Raw genomic sequence first — 23,346 nt, 5'->3', positions numbered from 1 at the left:
TCCAGGTGTTCTAGCCAAGAGGGAAAAGGTGGAAATTGGAACAACTCCCTCCCTCCCTCCCAGCTGTGCTCCCGTCGCAAGTTTGAGGAAGACTGGTCCATTAGGCCAAACTTGAGACCACCGGTGCCACCATGTGGTCATGATTGAGCAGTCGGGAAGAAACCCTAGACAGACAGTGCCTCTTCTGAGGCAAACACAGAATGGCCGGGGCAAGCCTGAAACAATGAGGGACCACACATAGACACACACACAATGATTCGCCAGGATAACACAGACATCACCAGTGCTGCCTCTTCAAGCCCAAAGCTGAGCCACCAGGATTAACCTGAGACAACCAATGTATCCTTTCGAGGCAAGGCAGAGAGAAGCCTGAGATCACACATGCCTCATCCTTTGAAGGCCAGGATTGAGCTGCCAGGACAACCCCGAGATCGGCAGTGCCATCGCACATGTGCCCTGATGGCGAGGAACAGTGCCCCCCATGTGTTCCTGGACTTCTCTACCACTGTCAATAAAATATATCATGTGAGTTCACCCTATTGCAAGTGCCAGTGCGGTCACTGCTGATCTCTGCATCATCCCCATTGCCACAAGGTATAGAGCTAGACAGCACAGAAACCGACCCTTTGGCCCACCTTGTCCATGCTGACTAAGTTGGCATACTTGGCTCATCCTATTTGGATAGGGCAGTGATTCCCAAAATGTTGATACCCGTGTACCCCTTCGTAAAATAAAGAGTGTAGAGAAGATTTACGAGGATGTTGCCAGGACTTGAAGGCGTGAGCTAAAAGGCAGGCTAGGACTTTAATCCTTAGAGTGCAGGAGGATGATAAATGATCTTGTAGAGGTGTATAAGATTATGAAGAAATATATATTTTAATTGCAGGGGAATCAAGAATCAGAGTGCATTGGTTTAAGGTGAGAGGAGAAAGATTTAATAGAAATCTGAGGGGCAACTTTTTCACACAGAGGGTAGTGGATATATGGAATGAGCTGCCAGAGGAGGTAGTTGAGGCAGGTACTATAACAACATTTAAAAGACATTTGAACAGGTACATAGTTAGAGAGAAATAGGCCAAATGCAGGCAGTTGAATCTAGTGTGGATGAGGCATCTTGATTGGCATAAGCAAGTTTGGCCAAAAGTCCTGTCTTCATACTGTATGGCAACATTCTCAAGCCCAATGCATAGGGATTAAATTGTCATCCACCTTGTTTTAGAATGTACATTCTTATAGGTCTGGAAGATCAGCCAAAGATGTGTTTTGCTTTTTTTTTAAATTTAAATCAGACATGTTTTCCTCAGTTTTCCTGTTGTGAAGATGGGACCTTGATCTGGAACATGATTTTGTTTCTCTCTACACGACTGCTTCTTCATCAACCCAGTGTCTCCAGTATTTCTATGTTTGCCCCCAAAATAAATGCAGTGGTCTGAATCATGGTTCATCACAAGACTTTGCTCTTTGAGCTATCCATACACATGGCAATATGCTAAAACAAATATCTGCTGCTGTTGCTGGTGCAATTTTCCCTCTGGCCTGCCTGAAATGTACAGCTTTTTCTAGTGAAAGAAATGGCCAAGGTCTGGGATTATATGCCAAGGGGCATGTTGAAGTTCATAAATTCCAGGAGCGGAATTAGGCCAATTGTCCATTCGAGTCTACTCCACCATTCAATCATGACTGATCTATCTTTCCCTTCAACCGCATTCTCCTGCCTTCTCCCCATAACCCGACACCCTTACTGATCGAGAATCTGTCAATCTCAGCCTTAAAAATATCCATTGACTTGGCCTACACAGCCGTCTGTGGCAATTAATTCCACAGATTCACTACCCTCTGGGTAAAGAAATTCCTCCTCATCTCCCTTATAAATGTCCTTTTATTCTGAGGCTAAGGCCTCTGGTTCTAGACTCTCCCACTAGTGCAAACATCCTCTCCACATTCACTCTATCCAGCCCTTTAACTATTTGCTAAGTTGTAATGAGGTACCCCCTCATCCTTCTAAACTCCAGCGAGTACAGGCCCAGTGCCTTCAAATGCTCATATGTTAACCCAATAATTCCTGGGATCAATCTCATTACCAACATTCATTGCAAAGGATCAAAGGGGAAAGCTCAAATATATCTGCTTAATTTTCTGCTTTGCAACTATGATACAAAGCATCATACAAAGCAACACGCAATAAACATCTGATAACCTGGTAACTGATTTTTGGGAAATTCTGATAGTTTGACATTTGGCTCCCTGCACTGCCCTTAAACTCACTGGGTTTTGTTTTCCATACTTCCTTTAAACTTACTGAGGCCTCATTTCCCACTGTCCCTTTAAGCTTACCAAATGCCTGGAAAATGTATTATATTGTTTAATAATATCTGAAACAAGTGTGTCAAGTGTGTTGGGATATTGTGGTATCAAATAGTCCAGAACATCTGTTAGCCTGGCATCACCAAAAGTCTCAGGGATGCCAGATTGTCAGAGTTGTATTACATTTAGTAACACTCTTCATCCTATCTTGCAAGAGATGGTTGAATGGAGTTAAACTATGCACTTGTGGACTGGCACAATCATTTGCAGGAGAGCATGCTGGTGATCATGGATGTACGACTCAAAAACAGAGAGAGTGCTGGTCTGGAGATCATTAAGTAAGATTGTAATGTCTAATCCTCTTCTCACATCCTATCTTACGTTCTTCCGGTAATCTCTTCTGTTTTTTCAGATGTGTCTCTTACCTGCCTCCTCACATCACCATGGCAATATCCTTTTGTCCTACTTGTTTCAGTTACACTACACAGGACCGATCATTGTGTGGGACCTGGCAGCGGAATCTCAACAGTAATAGGAGACAGGTACAGTAATTGTCACTTATTCTGTGTATTCACCAGCTTTGATCTTGGCACTTCACATCATGTAGTTTAGAGGTGAGATCAACACATGATGTATCACCATACATGTGTAGAATGTAGCCAAGCCAGAAAAAAGGTTAGCTTGGGTGCCAGCTGATTGGAAGGTGAGATTGCACACCAATTCTGCCAAGATGAACTCAGCCCGAGGACAAGATGGTGGCTGTTGGAAGAGTTTGATTACAACACATGAAAATGCTTGCGACGCATCTAGATTTCCTGAAGGCCAATGTGTGAGGTCTAATAGCTTCAAGGAACCTAGTTTCAATTTTATGCGGGTCAATGCACAAATTCTAATGCGACCCATTCCAATGTGGAAATGGTGGTTAATTCTGTCAATACTTGGGGTGTCAAGACAGGTAAAAGCCAATAGTCATGTGAGTACACAAATCAAAGTTCTGACCTGCCAAAGAAATTTATGTTGTTGCCAATATTGCTCTGATTCCACTGTTGCCATGGATTGAGCGCAGGCATACAAAAAGCAGGCATACAAGTTCCGCCTGTTTCTCTTCCCATTTTTTTCTACCTCAAGTGGTTTGTACATATACACATAATAAAGTAAGAGCAGGATTAGGCTTCCCATGCCCTTAATTTTGCCCCACCATTCAATAAAATCATAGCTGATCTGTCTCGAACCTCAACTCCTCCTTTGTACCAGTTCCCTTTAGCTCAGAATTCTCTGATCTTTAAACAAATTACATATTTCCTCTTTGTATCTCCAATGACATAGCCTCCAGAATTCTCTGAGGCAGCAAATACCAGAGATTCGTTATCCTCTGCAAGAAGCCCCTATATATTTCAATTTGAATTAAATAACCCACACTAATCTTGTAACCATATCCCTTTATTCAAGATTGTCAAGAACTAGTGGAACCATCAACCCTGTCATGCCAGCTTGGATCCCATATGTTTCTAATGATCTTCATTTAACTTATTCAGTACTCATGGCTAATTTGCCACAAATGATGCGTAGTCGGGTGATTTTGTGCATTCGACTAAACACAAAACCTCTCATTAATCTGTTTATGGGATTTATCAGAAAAAAAGTTGTGCAGAGCTTTGGCTACAACATGCTATGAGAAAGCATTTTGATAAATGAAACCTGATCTATTTATTGAAATTGCATTGTGGATAACAGCCATATATATCCTGCCCCATACTAAGTTCCATTTGTTTATAAACCCTACATTTATTTACCTCAGTTGGCACTCCAGCCTCAACCACCACTCCCCAAGCCAAAAATGCTTTATCCTCTGCAGTTTAGATTTCTCTTCCTGAATTTTGCCTCGACAAAAGTCTTCATTTTGTGAGAAATTCCCCCGAAAGTCAGTCGCTCGTCTATACCTTCTCCTCTCTGAGTCAGCAGTTGGTTTCAATTAGAAATTCCCACATGAGAAGTGCTCTGAACCAATGTTTATATTACATTTGTTTTTAAAGGCAAACAGTTGTAACTTTGAATTAGCACCAAGATCTGTAAATTAAGAATTAAAATTGATATAAATAGTTTGGGAGCAAGTGGAAGCCCATAGAATTGAGCTTTCAACAACCGTTGCAAATTATTGCAATTGTTTTATAGACAATAGACAATAGATGCAGGAGTAGGCCATTCGGCCCTTCAGGCCAGCACCGCCATTCAATGTGATCATGGCTGATCATCCACAATCACTACTCTGTTCCTGCCTTCTCCCCATATCTCCGCTATCTTTAAGAGCTCTATCTAACTCTTTCTTGAAAGCATCCAGAGAACCGGCGTCCACCGCCCTCTGAGGCAGAGAATTCCACAGACTCACCACTCTCTGTGAATTTCCTATTTCTGATAATATGATATTTTGGAGTGCAGTACATTAAACCTTTCTTTATAGATTTTCTGTAACATTTGTTGCTGCTTCTCTTTAGGTATTTGTAAATGTATGCAACCAAATTCATTACATTCATAGCAAGTATCAAACAAAACCTCAGGATGCTCCAATTACGTTACAGCACCTTACCAAAAACATTTTGTCTGTTTAATAAACTCATAGAATATTACTTCAAAACAACTAATTAACTTTTAAAAATACTATGTTTTCTTTATGTTAGATATATCACACAAAAAGGTAGCTGAAGAACTATAATGAGCATGTTACGAATATGATCTTGATAGTAACAGAGAAAGTTTAAATCTACTAATCACACACTTCAGAGTGAATGCAGTTTTTGTAGTGCAAAGAAATCATTAAACCATTATGTTTTGTAAAGCATTTGGTTCTTCTACCAATTATTTGAGTAATTTCTATTTATTTTTGATAAATGAGATGTCCCTAATTACAAAGAATGTTTGCAACTAAATAATTTGTAATCTGTTAAATTAAAAAAAGTGAACAATGTTAGTTTATAACTATCACTAAATCCATTAAAACATCCCGATTTTTATTTGGGAATTCCTTAATTTCATTTTTTTTCTTCCTTTTATCACAATGAGAAAGATTATTGAAGGGTCTTGACCTGAAACATCATCCATTCCTTCTCTCCAAAGATGCTGCCTGTCCCGCTGAATTACTCCAGCATTTGTTTGTATATCTTTAGAAAGATTATTGAATTGGTTTTAAATATTTATTTACCATCATTCAGTTGTACTTGTATCTGATTTTGATGATTTAGTTACTATTTACCTTTATTTGGTGAGATAGCCACCACAATACTATTATCATCAAAATGCAATAAATATCACTTCTGAAGTCCACCAGTTTATTAACAACAGATTAACTATGATTCTCAAAGTTGTGATTGGTACAGTGTGAAGGATTTATTTATATCTTAACTTTTTTTCATGGTTAGCTATGCCACAAGTATAATTTTTCCTCGTGATCACAAGAGTCAACTGTAAGATATAGCTTCTTCCCACAGGCTATAAGACTGCTAAATGGACTTTGCCCCCTGCCAAGTATCGCGCACAAACCCCCACACTGCAGCAGAGCCACTGTTGTGCCGCTGCCGGTCGGAACGCCTGTTGAATGTTTAGTAGAGTGTTAAATTTGTTCATGATACATGTATTTTTTTATTTCTATTTATTTTTCATGCACACTGAATGGACACTGGTTGAGCAACGTTTTTTTGTTTCCTCTGGGTATGCGAATACTCAGGAAATGAGCAATAAAGATATACAATACAATACAATACAATACAAGATAGCGACACAGAATCGTACAGCTTGGAAACAGGTCCTTGGCCCACTGAGTCTGTGTTGACCACACAATACAATACAATACAATACAAATTTATTATCATTTGAACCCCAGTGAGACTCAAACGAAATGTTGTTTCCACAGCCATACAAACAAAGATATTCTTACAGACCACACAAACATCCCACATCAACCCACTGTAATGATTCAATCACTCACCCTGTTCTCCGTGTCTCTCCCACCAAAATGAACGGTTTTAGGCCGCGCGGGGCGAGGCCCCGCTCCCGGTCTGAAAGTCCAAGGTTGGAACCCCCACGGGCGATGGTGATCCCAAAAGCTCCTCAAACTTGTCCGTTGCGCTATTCAATCCTCCCATCCCGATGTCCCAGTCCACATGCGCTAGCCTCCGATCTATGCTAGCCGCGCTCCCACGCTCCGAGGCGGCCACTCCTCTTCCATGTCAGTTCCTCATAATCGGGTTGAAATATTTATTTACTTTATCTCCACATTTAACTAGACTTCTGTCAACATGAATCTTTACATATCTAATCATAATGATTCAATCACTCACCTGCACAACACAAAAAAAAGGTGAGCAGGAGTGGCTTCACCAAATATATCTAATCATCTTGGCTTCACCACTCGGGGGCAGGGAATTCCAGAGGTTCACTATCCAATGAAAGAAGATTTTTTTACACATCTCAGTTTTAAATGACTGGTCCCTAATTATTTTCTAACTATAACCCCTTGTTTGCGATTCTCCCGCTAGTGAAAATACACTAAAGGTAATTTACAGTGGCCAATTATCTTTCTTCAACCAAACCTTTTGCTAAATATTTAACATAAGGAAAATATAATTGGAATGAAACCAACTTCCTTGCATACAAATCATTTACTTTTTCCCCCCATTAAACCGCGTCATGCCTCTCTCAAATCCTCAAACTTCCATTCGTTACCTTTTTATTATATTCAACTTTCTAATTTGTAACGTGTTTTTATGTGTTGCACATTGCAAATTTAAAGTTGTGGATGACTCATAACCTCAAGAGCCTAAAGTTTCCCTCCGTTCTCCCTCAAACGTGGTTCCATTTTGAACAGCGAGAGCTCTGGTTCAGTTGTTACTTCATTAATTTTTATTTCGGGTTAGGATATCTCAGAGCGAGGTATTGAATTCTCAGGTCCGACTAACGTTTTATTGCCTGGATGGCCACAAATTAGAACGGGCATGGTCCTTAAAATATTGTTAACATTTAAATATGTAGTTCTCCTGGAAGAGGACTTTCAAAAGTTGAAGCTTCAGTCGCCGCCATCTGGTCTCCGACGCTATTAGAAACCTGGGCGTCTCGCCCTGTTCCGTCATTTCCAGCTGTCAGGAGATCGATTTTCAATCCCTGACCTGACTGCAGTGGAAATTAGAGCGTCAGGTTACAGTGCAAGTTAAGTCGACTTTATTGTGTAAGAAGGAACTGTAGATGCTGGTTTAAACCGAAGATAGACACAAAAAGCTGGAGTAACTCAGCGGGACAGGCAACATTTCTGGGGAGAGGGAATGGGTGACGTTTCGGATCGAGACCCTTCTTCAGACTGGTCTGAAGACGTCTCGACTCGAAACGTTATCCATTCCTTCTCTCCAGATACGCTGCCTGTCCCGCTGATTTACTCCAGCTTTTTGTGTCTATCTTAAATCGACTTTATTGTTGTATGCACTAGTTCAGTGAGGTACAGGTACAAGGAAAACCTTGCTTGCAGCAGCAGACTCGAACAATACACCAACTTATGAATGATACATACATTACATTTAAATCCTAGATAAATGAAAAGAAGAAAGATTGTGGGCAGTTCCTAACCAGGTGCTTATGGATCTAGGTGCCGAACGTACGCAGAATAGTAACTCTGCGTGCAGTCGTCATTGTATTATGCAGTCAAATTCATCCAACTTTTTCATTCACTAATATTTGAACTTAATATGGTCGAACTCGCAGAATTAAAAGTCGAGTTTCTTTTGCAGATATTTTCTTTGGATACAATTGGACTGGTATTTTTTTTTTAAAAAAGGACATTTCGGGAGACTGGGTTTCAATTTGTGGGATAGTAAATCAATGGAAACTGAATACTTGCAATCGCACTTTAAAAAGTGTCAGGATTTCAACCATGGGTATTTGTACTGGATGTTTTTGTTTGCAAGTATTATTTTCAAACATTGAATTCAAATAAATAAAAAAGTAAGTTACCTATCCCCTATTGGCTCTATAGTCAGAGCAAGTTGAGGATTTCAACAGATCGGTATCCCTTGCGCATTGTAACCCCATTCATTTCAATGCAACTTTGCGTGGCTGTGATTTATTGAACATTTCCGTTGTTTGTAGAGACACTTTTTACAAGATTGGGAGGGAAATGTAAATTCCTTTATATCGTGGTGTGGGCAGATTTGAAGGACACTCCAAAGATAATTTTAATTTCACGTTCATTTATTTAGTTGTTGATATATGCAACTTGATTATTAAACGTTTCATTGTGATGGCAGGGAATTGTAATTCCCCGAAGGAGACGAACTTTCTGATGGAAGATTACCTGTCTCACTCAGTCTTTCTTCGGTGTAAACCGGCATCTGCAGTCCCTTCCTACACATCTCTCTCTCTCTCGTTTTGCCTGACCTGCCGAGTGTTTCCAGCGTTTTGTGACCATGGAGTGTGGGCTGTGGGGCTACGGCGGTGTTTTTGGTGCTAACTTTGTTTAGGGATGAGGGAATGCGGGGCGGGATGAGGGAATGCGGGGCGGGATGAGGGAATGCGGGGCGGGATGAGGGGGGGAATGCGGGGCGGGATGAGGGCCGGGAGCGGCAGCGCGCGGCGGGATCACCACGTCCTTCCGTTAGCACCCGCCGCCCCGACACTGCCGATTGGCCGCCGCGCCCGTCACGTGGGCCAGATTCCCGGTCCCGGCCGCCATTTTGGTGGAAAGTTTGGGAAATTTACTCAGTCAGTCAGTCGCCGGGAGGAGGCGGAGGTGGAGCGGCAAAGTTTGAGGAACGCGGGCGGAGAGAGAGAGGGGAAAAAAAGAGAAGAATCACCGGGACACCGGTCTGATGCCGTGGAGGGAATAACCGGAGACCGAGCGACTGGCGCTGGTGGAGGATCACCCCTCGGGTCGGAGAGCCTCGGCAGCGTCAACTCCCCCGACCCTGAGGAGTGGGTCTCACTTCACACACATACATACACACACTCAGGAGGGGGGAGGCCGACGTCCCCACCAAGGGTGCCAGGCAGATAGACTTGGAGGGGGCGGGAAACCAACGCCGCCCCCTCCCTATCCCAGCGGAGAAGTAGCAGGGACCCGTCTCAAATTGCCCCACTCTTTTGAATGGAAGCAACTGGTTGCGGGAGCTTGTGAATCTCAGAGCGGCAGCGATCGGTACCAGCGTCCACCTAGTCAAGTGGCGAGGAAAGGGGAATTCTCCGCCAGTCACCTTGAAAAATTAGGACACCGGCGAAGATTCGGACTCATCATATCCTGACTCATCATATCCCAATTGAGTGTTTTCTGGCATTAGGAGAAGGCGGCTCTGTAGTTTTTTCGTTTAAAAGTCAGAGATGTGGGCTTGAGACATTAAACTGGTTACTTTTTTTTGAAAGAAAAAGAAAAGAAACGTTTGCCTTTTAAGATTAAGAGTTAGTGAAATTACAGGGTGTATGCATTTAACGCCTTATTTTCTCGGGGTGGGAACTTTGGAATCTCACCAATAATTTTTAAAGCACTGAAGAAAGGAAACTATCACCAACTTCCACAGAATAATTTAGACTTGAAGTTGAGGGAATTGCCATCTGTGCAGGGAAACCCTCTGCGAGAGGATGCCAATTCGAAAGCAAGGTTAGTTAACTTTTAATTGACGTCTCACCTCTAACCTGTCATTGTAAATATTTAAAATGCACGATTACTTTTATGCTTTAAAGTTAATTTTTTGAGATTTATTTTGCTCTCAAGGGGTAAACACTTTGTAAATTTGAACCACTTTGGTACTTCGGGTGTTCATGACTGGCATATATATTTATTTTGTTGTTGCCCTGTGCGATAGATGCGCAGCGAGCTCTGAAGCTCTTGGAGAATTATCGTGCCAAGCTCGGTAAGACCGAGGACCGTCAACTCCGTGCGTCCATCGAAAGAGTCATCAATATATTCCGGAGCAACCTCTTCCAAGCATTAATAGGTACGCGTATAAACTCCTGTGCACTGTTTACAAACTCCACTGTTTATTTAGAAATCATGTTTGATCAGATGACGCGAGTTGCAAACAAATATCCACACGTTGTATCGAATATGCTTTGATTTGTTTTGCATGGAACAAATGCAGTATGTCTCTTTAAGCTGCCAACCCGTGTCTTCTGTGGTCCAGTAGACTATGAATTGCACTGACAACCTGTTGCAGAAGCATTCAGTTTTTAAACTGACGGGATGGGAACAAAACCAGAATCGTATTCTTGCATCTGGTTTTCGATTTTTCACCAGTTTCCAGATTTGTATTCTCTGTGGGTTTAAAACAAAACAAGGGCAGAACTACAGATGTTTATGAACTTACCATTAATTCGCCATATTACGCAAAATTCACGGATGCCAATGGTGTGTTTTATGCAATGCGTCTGCCTTCTGGATGGAAATTAGTAGGGTTTTTTTCGCGGTGCACAGGAAGCTTTGGAGTGAATGGGCGTGACTTGTGGATGTAAACAGGCTTGGCGAAGGATGGCTTTCCTGTAGCCAAGGCTTTCAGTTGTACACGTGTCGAGTTGGCGCTGAGAAAATCATTCGCTTTCACGTCATAGGAAATTTTAGGGGGGAAGGAAGGATCCAATTTTTTTTACGTTTTAAAATTTTAAAAAAATGGATAGAGGAGTTGGAATTTTAATTGTTAGATTGTAAACTCGTTTCGGAATCAGTTCACGAACCAGTACAGCTGCCAATCCACAGCATGGTTTATAGAGTAATTATTTTTCCTACGGTGATCAACGAGTAAAATCTTTTGAGTGCTAATCGTCAGCAGTATACATTTATGGACATGCTGAATATTTGCTATCAACCCATTTTATTAACCTTTTCATTGCTATGTGTATGTTGAAACCAAGCTCTGTTGTGTTGATTCTAAAGTGGATTTGACATTTTTACGTTTTTGGGAGTAGTCAAAAGATGCTACCTGGTGCCTCTTGTAAACTTTTGACAAGTCCTTGCACCACGATTGGAAAAGTCATTCTAATAAATAGCCCCGATAATTTAACATAAGACAATCTTATGATTACAGTCTATTCTAATTTGATTATTCCTGAAGATACACATAGAGTGTTGTGACTCTATGTGTACTGCCTAAGTGAGATCTGCTGCATGATTTCAACAGATTATATGCAAAATCAAATAATTTCACTGTACCTAGGTTCATGTGACAATGTATCATTGAATTCAGACTGGACTTTGAGAGGAAATTGACGTCTGCTGATTTACACTGTTTCACTGTCCGCAGTCTTGCCAAGATGACTGCAGAACTAAACTAATATGCTTTGACTTGACCAAACTAAGCAATTTCATGTGTTGGAAATGTAAACAAACAAAATTACACAATCGTCTTCCGGCATGGCTTCATTTGCTACTACAAACTGTGACTGCCATTCGGGATGTGGTGGCAGATGTGTAAGAGAACTCTCTCCTAGCAAGTTCTGCTCCTCAGCAGACTGATTTAAAATTGCATTGCTAATCTTCATTGTCGTTTGTTCTAAGTTCTGGACCTCTCTATCCAAAGAACTTCCAAAAGGATTGCTATAGTTCATGATGTTGACTTGTCAACTATTGGCTATACACCCAGGCACTACATGTTTATTGCAGGATTTCGTCACAACCCCCAAACTAGATTACTTAATCTAATGCTGAATTTATCGGGGAAGTATGGTAATATTTGCAATTAGTGTTAGGGGTTGGTGTTATTAGATTTTTAGTTTTAAGATACAGCATGGAAATAGGTCCTTCGACTCGCGCTAGCCATCAACTGCCCGTTCACACTAGTTTGACATTATCCTGCTTTCGCATACATTCCCTACAAACTAGGGCTAACTGCACCGAGGCCAATTAACCTACAGATCTGCACGTCTTTGGGATGTGAGAGGAAGCTGGAGTACCTGGAAGGAATCCACGCAGTCACAGAGCATGCAAACTCCATAAAGATAGCACCCGAGGCCAGGATTGAACCCAGTTTTCTGGCGCGGTGAGGCAGCAGCTCTGCTAGCTGTGCCACTGTCGCCCACTTTAGTCTTACTACAGAAAAGCAGACGTGTGATGTAAAGATGAAACTGGCTGAATGTTAGATATTGGATAAGTGATGCGTTAGTAATATTGCGTATCATTGTGGAATCTAACTTGAACAATTTAGTGCAAGGAAACATGCACAACTCATAACTAGGAGCATGTGTAGTTTGAACAGTCATATGTTGAAGTTGAAGTGAAGGCAAAATTAGACTTGGGTCATCAGCTTCATCATTGGTCTCTACCAACCAGGGTTGTGATAAATTTGTAACTTGGATCTTAAGCCATGGACTTGCAGCGCAAGTATGCTTCGTCCTGAACCTGACCGACTGAGCACTGATGGCTTCAGTTGGCCAATAATGTATAGCTCCATTAAATGTTTTCATGATGTAAGTTACGGGCCAGCATTAAATCAGGGATGTGTTCTATTTTTACTGATGTCTATGACTTGAATTTTGTCTAATGATCTGAAAATTCACAAAACCACTCAACAGTTACAGCATCTTCACAGTATTATGATAAATGGTGTTGGCGAGATGAGGGAAATTCTTGATTCGATTTAACTAATTCAGTAGTCACAAAGCATGGAAACAAGCCCTTCTGCCCAAATTGCCCATGTGAACTGTCGTCAAGACATATCTATTTACTGTCCCAGGTTTTCCAGTATTCATGTTTTTTTTTCCACGATTAAAGCAGAGGAGAAATACTTCTTGAGGACCTTGCCCATCTCGTGCGGTTTCTAAGGGGCTCTTTGGAGTTTCCTTACTATTATATGCCAGAATTATCTCTTACCTCTTTATGCTCTTTAAGCACCTTAGTCCCCGCAACTCCTCCAGGGATACATTTGATCCCAGCACGTCCCATTTTTTTTCCACCCATCTCCTTTTTACTGACAAGAGCCTCAATTTATCTTTATCCGTAACTATTTTAAAGTTAATAGAACAGTGATCAGCTTGTTGGTAGTTTATGAGTAGTCTGATAATAGTGGTCAAGAAGTTAATCCTGAAACTTGTGGGGCATGCTTTTATCTTCTGGCAGACATTAGAAGGGAAAATAGGGAATGATAGGAGTATAAATAGTCCTTTGGTTGTGTTGGCTGCTTTCCTAACACAGCGTAAAGTCTCGATTGAGTCGATGGGGAAAAGAGACTAATTTGTTTGATGGACTGCATCCACATATCTGCAGTTTTATTGCAACTTGAGCATAGTAGTTGCCAAACTAAGTTGTGAGACTTCCTGGGAGAACGGTTTCTATGGTGCATCTGTAGTTGCAATTTGCTTACCAAACAAAGATGGGGGTTGAGGTTGCCATCATCCACCTGCTCAATCGTTCCTATGTTCACCTGGATAGGCCGGGAAGCACTGTGAGTCTTGTTTTTGACTTCTCCAATGCTTTTAACCATCCAGCCTGCACTACTAGGGAGCAAACTGAGGAAGATGTGGGTGGATGCTCCATTGTTGTCCTGGATCACCAACTACCTGACTGGATCACCACGGTATGTCAGGCTACAGAACTGTATCTTGGACATGGTGTGAATAACACATGGGCCCTACAGGGGACGGTCCTCTTTCCCTTCCCGTTTTGTTTCATTTAGAGATACAGCGCGGAAACAGTCCCTTCGGCCTATTGCATCTGCACCGACCAGCAATCCTAGCACACTTACACTATCCTACACACACTAGGGATAATTTACACTTGTACAAGCCAATTAACATACAAACCTGTACGTCTTTGGAGTGTGGGAGGAAACTGAAGATCTCTGAGAAGACCCACATGGTCACAGGGAGAATGTACAAACTCCGTATAGACAGCACCCGGTTAGGATTGAACCCGGATCTCTGACGCCGCAAGTGCTGCAAGGCAACAATTTTACCACTGTGCTGTTCACCATCTGCACCTCGGACTTCAGATACCACTCGGACTCCTGCCACCTGCAGAAGTTTACGTGGCATTTTTGTAATCATCTTGTGACTGTGTTATTTTGCCCTTCACACATTTGTTATATGGGAGCACTGAATGTCAAGGAAATCTGTGGTGGGAATTTTGTTGTCTTGTGATTACAGTTTTATTGAGAACTTGCATATCTGTTCAAGGTGTAGCATTGGATTAAAATTGATGATGTATATTGCATCACTTTAAATTCTGGCACCTCGTACAGGCTAGTTCCCATGTTATAAAGCTCCTATACAAATAGGTTTTCTGAATGCACTGCATTTATAATGTGCATGTGCTATGATAAAGAGATCCCAGCAGCTTGACTGGTATCTTAATTATATTTAATTACATTGCTATTTATATTTAAGTACTATGATGGAAGGCATGGGAGACATAACGGTCAAGAATACTATTTAATTCTGAAGGAAATTGAATGCATAATTAGAAGGACCAATTAAATAATTTTGTCTCTTTGCAATTTTCAGTGGTAGTCAGTTAATTGGCTGCCTCTACATTGTAAGACTCGACATCTCTACACAGTTTGTTTCAAGTACAGGTGCACAACCTTTTATCCGGTGTTCCGGAAACCGAAAAACTCCGAAAACCGGCCATTTTTTCCAGGATGTCGTCTGCGCACCAAAGCTCGCGTTTGGTGCCAAACTTGACCCGAAACGACCCACGGTCAACCCAGGTCTGTACTACTGTAGCGGCTGCCTCCTCCCCGGAGACCAGGAGACACTTAAACATCTGTAAATCATTGCTTAAATGTTAGTCAGTTATTTTGGAGGGCTTTTATGTGAAGGGGGGGGGTGAAGGGGTAAACTTTAATTCTTAGTCCCCTACCTGGTCGGAGAGGCGGGGAGCGGTCAATGCCTTACCGGGTCGCCGTGCAGTAAGCTCCGCAGCGCTGTGGCCGCCAACTCCCAGCTGGGGCTACGGGCTTCGCCGGTTGTAGCTCCGACCCCAGCAACTCTACCCCTGGCTGCGAGGCTCCGCAAATGTTGGGAGTCGGCAGCGTCGCAGCGCTGGGATACCAGCGGGAAGCGGGCAATGCCTTACCGGGTCGCTGTGCGGTAAGCTCCAGGGCACTGAGGCCGCCTTCTCCCAACGTTCGCGGAGCTGGGGGCTGCGGGCGGCGCTGAATTTGGAGCGCCGCGCAGCCAGGGGTCGAGTTGCCGGGGTCGGAGCTACAACCGGCGCCGCCCGCGGCCGGACGGAGCCCCCAGCTCCGCGATGTTGGGAGTCGCCGACCAGGTAGGGGACTAAGAATTAAAGTTTACCCCTTCACCCACCCACCCCACCACCACCACCACCACCACATAAAATCCCTCCAAACTAACTGACTAACATTTATGCAATGATTCCCCGGTCTCCGGGGAGAAGGCAGTCGCTCCAGACTTTTCAAGCCGCCCGCGCTACCTACCTAATCTACGCTAAAAATCTTCCATTCGGAAATCCGAAAATGTCCGAAATCCGACAAGTGTCTGGTCCCAAGGCTTTCGGATAAAAGGTTGTGCACCTGTATGTTGAATAATACCCACACCAACCGTTATATATATATAATGTACCAATGCATTGGTGGTGCAATAACTTTTCATTCTAACTGATAACTATAGTAGAATATATGACAGATTTTGGTGTATTGTAATGAGCTGGTTATGATAGAAAAGTACATTGCTGGAGGAATTCAGCCAATCAGGCAGCATCTGTGGAAAGTATGAACAGGCAATATTTTGGGTTGGGATCCTTCAGGATCTCAACATCTGCATTTATTTGTGTCCCTGGTTATGATAGTTGCTTTTACTGGGCAGGTGGAGTTTTGTTCTGTACAAAATTGGGCGCGGCAGTGCATTTGACAAGTCATTTCAGGAGCAGAAACCATATTTTTCAGCTGTGAAGCAAAATTGTGAAAGTTGACAGTTCTGCGAATTCATTGGGATTTGGATATTGAAAATGTTGCAGCACAGGTGAACTTAGTACTTGTATTTAAATTATACCCTGTTGCATTGGAAGAACATAGGTTGTAAACTCTTAAGCACTTATATCACATACATATTTTGTAAACTATTGCAGCACCCAAACTAGTCACTGCGTGCCATACTGAAGAAGACCCATTAATTCATGCTCTTTGCTTCCTGCCTGCCAACTAGTTCTCTATCCATGTCAATACCCTACCCCCAATACCATGTGCTCTAATTTTACACACAAATCTCTTGTGTGGGACCTTGTCAAAGGCTTTTTGAAAGTCCGGATACATTACATTCACTGGCTCTCCCTTATCCATTCTACTTTGTTACACCCTCAAAATTCCAAAAGATTAGTCGCGCATGATTTCCCCTTGATAAATCCAAGCGGACTTTGACCGATCCCGTCATTGCTTTCCAAATGTGCTACTATTACATCTTTAATAATCGACTCTAGCATCTTCCCCACTACTGATGTAAGGCTAACTGGTCTATAATTCCCTGTTTTCTCTCACCTTTCTTAGAAAGTGAGGTAACAATGGCTACCCTCCAGTCCTCGGGAACTGATCCAGAGTCTATAGAACATTGGAAAATATGCATGATTTCTAGGGCCACCTTCTTGAGTACTCTGGGATTTAGACCATCAAGCCATGGGGATTTATCTGCCTTCAGTCCCAACAGTTTACCTAACACCATTTCCTGACTAATGTGGATTCCCTTCAGTTCCTCCCTCTCACTAGATCCTTGGTCCCCTCATATTTCTTGTTGTTTGGGTCTTCCTTGGTGAAGACAGAACAAATGTACTCGTTTAACTGGTCTGCCAATTCCTTGTTTCCCCGTTATAAATTCACCAGTCTTTTCCTCTTCACATATCTCAGTCAGTTTTTATATTCCCTGCAAGCTTTCTTTCATGCTTTATTTTCCCCCTCTTAATAAGCGAGTTCGGTATTTCGAGAAACACAAGGAATCATGGGATTTGTCAAAGGTAATTTGTGATAAAGAAAAAACGAACAAAGTGCTGGCTGTATAAATTGTTAAGAATTCTACCAATATATTAATCTAGAATTCTGTCAACTCAATAACGGACAAGCATCGCTCTTTTATGAACATTAATTCGATCTTATTTCTATCTCACTTCACAACCCACTCTGGTGTTCTGCAGAACCTCTCCTGGCAGTGTTGGAGGACATTCTCTCAGCGGTGGTTAACCGATAGCCACTGGATAAGGCGAAAGGTGCAGCTTATGATCCCCGGCCCGTCAGGGAATGGGGTCCTCGGGAGTTCGAGCAGATTTGAGCTGGAGTTAGCACTTCTTGTCTGCGCTGGCTGTGAGCCTGTGGCCGCCACTACTCTGAGACGGTGTCCCGTCACCCCGGGCAGGGATGGGACACACGGGAGGGGACGGGGACGGTAGTGAGACTTCACTTACAAATCTGTTTCCTGGGGTTATGCAGGAGAGGGGTGCATGGTTTTTGGTCCCAGACTACTTTTCTTCCTCCCTTCAACCCCACCTGTTCCCGTGTCACCCACCCTGCGTCCTCCGATGACTTACCTTTACCTAGTTAGATTAAGTTGATTTGGGGACACAGCACGTAAACAGGCCCTTCGACCCACCAAGTCCTCGCTGATCACCCGTTTGCACTTGTTCTTCATTATCTAACTCCAGTAGCAATTCAATAGCGCTTGCAGCGCCGGAGACCTGGTTTCCATCCTGACCACTGATGAAACGCAGGTCTGTACATGCAGCAGCTCTACTGTCAAGAATGTTTATTTCGAGTGACCTATGACCTGGGCTTGGGCAGTTGAAATACCGAACTCTCTTATTAACCCCTTTGACCTCTGATGAATTCTAAATTTCTCCCAGTCCTCCGGTTTGTTGCTTCCTCTGGCCAATTTATATGCCTCTTTCTTGAATTTAGTGTAGATGGAGCCTGTTGGTTGGTGTGGGTAAGATGGACTGAAGCCTGTTTGCACGCTTTATGACGCTGACTATAAATGCTCTTCACTGGTACTGGGATGATGGCAGTCATATTAAGTGAGTGGGGGTGACCTCGGGTTAGTGTGCAAATGTTAGCAAATACGCCTGGTCCGTCACTTTCTGTGGGTTCATTCACCGGAAGGACGATCTAAAGACCGTAACAGTGACTGTGGCTACCAGTGTGGGTGACATCAATAGACTGACCTGCTCAAAGTGTGCACCAAATGCATTGAAACATGTGGCTCTGTTTTGGTGTAATGAACAGATGGTTGGATGTGAATTGGTTATCATTATTATTATTATTATTCCTTTAACTACTTCCAAAGTTGCTGTCAGTCTGTGCTATTTGGCAAAGACGACTAATTATCGTGTCTATCAATAATGTTAAAGGAAAAGGTAAGCTTTATATAGGCAAACTAGTGGCTTGCAAAGGCACCAGCACAATTTGGTTCTGATTAGTTTGCAGATTGCAACTAGAAAGTATATCTGAACTTCCGCATTGTCATTCAGTGCTCTAAAATAGAACAAGGATTCTTATTAAATCATTTGGCTTTTTAAAATTAACTATGATGCCTTCTAGAGCATATAACATTCATTCATTGGATCTGGTTAGAGCTTTCGATAGAAAAAATGTTTCCCTTGCGACTCGTAGCTCATCTATGCAGAAAATGAATTCTGTGAATGTACACAAGATGAATTTCTAAATTGATATGTTGAGAATTTGGTAAAGTATTTTTTGGAGGCAAACATGAAATGAAATATTTTTTGGCAGTAAAAAGGAATCTGATTGGACTTTTAGTTGATTTGGCCTGGCAAAGGATCACAAATATAGGTTGGTAGATTTATGTGGTGGAAAGATAAGAGGTCAATGAGCTCAAGATTCAAGATAGATTTAATTGTCACATGTGCCAGGTGGCACAGTGAAATGAATTCCCATACAGCCATACAATAAAAATAAACAGGACTCAACACACTATAGAATTTAACACAAAACATCCCCACACAGCAGAATCAAAGTTTCCCACTGTGTGGGAAGGCACCAAAGTCAGTCTTCTTCCTCCACTGTTCCCCGTGGTCAGGGCCTCCCCAAGCCCTCCGCAGTTGCAGCTACGGGCGGCCCGATGTCCAGGACCGCTCTCCGGGGTGATAGAAGTCCGACGTCGGGGCTGCGGGACGTCCTCAGTGGCGTGGACACCAGAGTCGGCCCCCTCCTATCGGAGTCGGCGGCTTCCAATGTCCGTAGGCCGCGCCGGGTGGAGTTGAGCGGAGTATAATGAATTGACACCAGTACAAAATCTGAGAATAATTTTGTTTCGCAATAGTGGATTTCTGATATGCCATCATATTGCAAGTTAATTGTTCTAGCTGCTGAATGCGATATGTGAAGTTTTATTCTACACCAAATATTAACTGAAGGAAAGCATTCAAATGCATTTTGGGGCTTCTCTTGACCAATGACCTTTGAGTTAGCAGGGCAATACAGACAAAACTAAGCAAAGAAGCATTATGATGGAGAGATTGTCTTTACTCCTGGATGCTCTGTATGCTTGAATGTGCATGTTTGAACATTTCTTAATTCTTCTTTAATGAGCCTCCTTCACTGATTCCAACAGTAAATCTCTGCCACCATCTCTGCAGTACTCCTAGCATAACAATTACATCAACTTGAGTATGTGATAATTCATCACCTGGTTTTGAAGCATTTAGGAAAGAGCAATAATAGTTGGACCTGTGACAGTTGCAGCTCACTAATGAATAAAGCATCATCTAAGAATCACAATATTAAAAATAATAGGTGTTGTAGATTTGTGCATAGATGTACAGAGGTATGAATATCTTACGACAAAGATGACTTAAAAAAAACTGCAGATGGCAGAATCTAAACCAAAAAAACAGTGCTAGAGGCACTCAATGAGTCAGGCAGCATTTGTCAAGGGAAATTATTTTTGCAGTAAACCTTTCTTCAAATTCATCTGCAGGAGGTATTTTCTTACTCCCAATTGTCATCCACCGTGGACCTGAAAGGGTCAAATATCTGAAGAATAGCAGTGGCGTAAATGAACTGTGACAGCAACTGGAATACTGAAACGTCATGTGCCTATTTCCCTCCACAGATGCTTCCTGACCCGCTGTGTTCCTTCAGCATTTTGTTCTTTGGTCTCTTATTACATTTTTGTGTGAATACAACCGTTTCTATCCTAAACTGTATTGTTCCGTGCAATTATTTGGTTTTAATTTTGTCATTGGATCAATGGGGTTGGTGCATGGATATTGTCATGAAAGTCGTGTGAAGTTGAATGTGTACATAAGGGTCTCTTAAGATCTGTATCCTTTAATGGTGTAAATGCTATAAAACAGCAGTTTTAACCTTTTATAAACTGGAGTTTGTATTTACCAACCGAAAATAAATATGGCGAGGTTGACGTTGGATGCACACTTGTAAATCATGTTCATTTAACTTTGAACATCCAATAAATATCCTTTTTATTTTCAGATATTCAGGAATTTTATGAGGTGTCATTGCTGGATAATCAACTGGTTCTTCCTCAGAAAACGACTGGCATTATTCCAGCTGTCCGTAACTGGGATATTTCTAGCCTTCCAAACACTGCTGTCACATCGGAATTGCTACCCATCAGCCTTAGCCCCAGTGCAGAGGTAAGTGTGCATTAAGGTAAAACCAACAAGACAATAAAAGTCCAATTAATAATAAGGTGTCTGAATAGAATCCATTAAATCGTTTTGTATCAATAAAAAAAAAAAAGTAAAAACCATAAATTGGCTCAAAATAGCAAATCAGGCAGCATCTGTTTGGCGCGAAGTGGTTTTGAATCACTGATCTTTCATTGAAAACAAGAGGGTCAGCCTGAGTGATCAGCAGACTGACAGACTGTAAGATGACCTTGTGAAATTTACCTAAAGGTATCCTTGTACTTGGTTATTGTGGCAGAATTGCTTGCTGAGTTGTTGAATCTCTCCAACATCCTTTTACAAACAAGTTGCTGAATCTGAAATTTAAATTTCATTTAATGACCTCTGCATAGATGCAAGTGAATGGTAAAATTTATGCTTCAAATGTATTGGGGTGCATACCATCTTTTGCAGCTGTGATAAGTTTGAGATAAACAGTAATTTGGTGGGACCCAATTTTACTTAAATTATTTAGAAGTATGTTTACACAAATGCGCGCACATCCCCACACATTGGAGGCAGTTTATTAATTACTTAAGGATGATTGGTATTAATTTGGATTGAATCATAGTACTAGTTTAAAATTGTGTTCAAAGTTTTGTTTAGAAATACAGTGTGGAAACAGGTTCTTTGGCCCAACGAGTTTGCGCCGACCAACAATACATTAGTTCTATCCTACACTAGGGACAATTTACAGAAACTAATTAACCTACAAACCCGCATGTCTTTGAAATGTGGGAGTAAACCAGATAGGGGGAATGTACAAACTATACAGTCAGCACTCCTCGTCAGGATCGAACCCGGGTCTCTGGCAGCTATCCCATCTACAGCTGTCCCATTGTGATTTCCTGTATTTTGTCATAACTAAGGCTCGATCAGATACTCTTAACAGAATTGGAATGCTATTTTGGTTTGGACTGCTGTTAGAAATTTGTTAACTTATGAACAGAAGCAAAGGAATAAAAGCAGACCATGTCATCCATGAATTAATTTTGGGGTTCAGCAATGCATGGTTGACCTTCCTTGTCCACTTGTCTGATTATCATACTCCATTCCATTGTTTTCTGTGTTGAATGTACTGTCAGAGGATTCACTTGAGGTGTTTATATTTATTTTCAGTTTGGGATGTAATGAGTAAGGCCAGCAGTTATAGCCAATCTCAACATATCCTTGAGAAAGTAAGCGTGCTGCTAATTTGAGCGCTGCAGTCCTTCTGATGAAGGTACAATACATTGCTGTTGAATACGACATTCCAGGATTTAGATCAAACAATGAAGGACTCAAGATGTTTCCAAGTTGGAATAGTACTTGACATGGAGGGTGAAACCTGCATAGGTTTCATGCAAGTGCACATGCTGTTGTTGCCCTCTTTGGTGACATGGCTGAGACTTAGAGTTAATTTTGTGTGTAGTGGGAAGGTAACCATTGAGCTGCTTAAGAGTTGTTATTGTATTCGTGCAGATAAGTGGAGAGTTTTTAGTTGACGTCTGTTTTGTAGGTGGCAATCAGGCATTGAGATGTTAAAGGGTGAGTTACTTGCCAACCTCTGACGTGTACTTGCAGCCAAGGTACTAGTGCAGCTGGTCTAGTTGAGTTTTTGCTCTGTGGTAACCTGTAGGGCCTGGGAGACTTTATATGGCAATATCATTGATAGATGCTGTATCTCTGTTAGAGATGGTCATTTCATGTAGAAATAGGCCCTTCAGACCATGCATGTCTACCAACCATCAAGAAACAACTGCTAATCTAATTTTCCAGCACTTGACCTGCAGCCTTCTGTGGCCTGGATTTATGTGCACAGTCAAATTCTAAAATGTTGCTAAAGTCTTTGCTTCCACCACTCTAGGCATTATGTTTCTGGTTCCAATCACCCTGGGAGGGGGGGATAAAAATGATTCCTCAAATTCCCTGTAAACCACTTTCATTTACCTTAAACCTATGCCTTCTGGTTTTAAACACATCTACTATAATGATAAGGCAGACCAAAATGCTGGAGAAACTCAGCGGGTGCGGCAGCATCTATAGAGCGAAGGAAATGGGTAACGTTTCAGGTCGAAACCCTTCTTCAGACTGATGTGAGGATGGGGTTGGGGGGGGGGGGGGGGGGGAGGAGGAGGAGGAGGTGGAGCCAGTGGGCTGAGGGAGAGCTGAGAAGGGGAGGAGAAAGTAAGGACTACCTGAAATTAGAGAAGTCAATGTTCATACCACTGGGGTGCAAACTGCCCAAGCGAAATATGAGGTGCTGCTCCTCCAATTTACGGTGGTCCTCACTCTGGCCATGGAAGAGGCCGAGGACAGAAAGGTCGGGTTCGGAATGGGAGGGGGAGTTGAAGTGCTGAGCCACCGGGAGATCAGGTTAGTTATTGCGAACCGAGCGGAGGTGTTCGGCGAAGCGATCGCCAAGCCTACGCTTGGTCTCACCGATGTACAGCAGCTGA

The 23,346-nt window shown here is 42.3% G+C and overlaps 1 protein-coding gene and 1 long non-coding RNA gene across 23 annotated transcripts in view; one reads left to right on the top strand and one right to left on the bottom strand.

Annotated features, from left to right (window-relative positions):
* Positions 1 to 14,809, bottom strand: part of LOC129703266 (uncharacterized) — a 98,600-nt gene extending 83,791 nt beyond the window's left edge. For 3 of the 4 annotated variants that reach the window (XR_008724530.1, XR_008724533.1, XR_008724531.1), the window contains exon 1: positions 10,638 to 14,809. This is a non-coding gene — a long non-coding RNA (uncharacterized LOC129703266). Of the gene's footprint in view, positions 1 to 8,635; positions 8,825 to 10,637 lie in introns of those variants that run through there. The other variant, XR_008724532.1, reaches the window with a different exon arrangement.
* Positions 9,010 to 23,346, top strand: part of LOC129703263 (disks large homolog 1-like) — a 365,442-nt gene continuing 351,105 nt past the window's right edge. For 6 of the 19 annotated variants that reach the window (XM_055645600.1, XM_055645584.1, XM_055645587.1 and 3 more), the window contains exons 1-3: positions 9,011 to 9,931; positions 10,137 to 10,268; positions 20,712 to 20,875. In XM_055645600.1, the coding sequence (XP_055501575.1) occupies positions 9,913 to 9,931; positions 10,137 to 10,268; positions 20,712 to 20,875 (315 nt within the window). In that variant the 5' untranslated portion in view covers positions 9,011 to 9,912. Of the gene's footprint in view, positions 9,932 to 10,136; positions 10,269 to 20,711; positions 20,876 to 23,346 lie in introns of all 19 variants that reach the window. The other 13 variants (XM_055645596.1, XM_055645595.1, XM_055645594.1 and 10 more) reach the window with 5 other exon arrangements.

The sequence above is a fragment of the Leucoraja erinacea genome, chromosome 14, assembly GCF_028641065.1.
Source record: "Leucoraja erinacea ecotype New England chromosome 14, Leri_hhj_1, whole genome shotgun sequence".
Taxonomy (NCBI): Eukaryota; Metazoa; Chordata; class Chondrichthyes; order Rajiformes; family Rajidae; genus Leucoraja; species Leucoraja erinaceus.
This window is presented reverse-complemented; position numbering and strand designations above follow the sequence as displayed.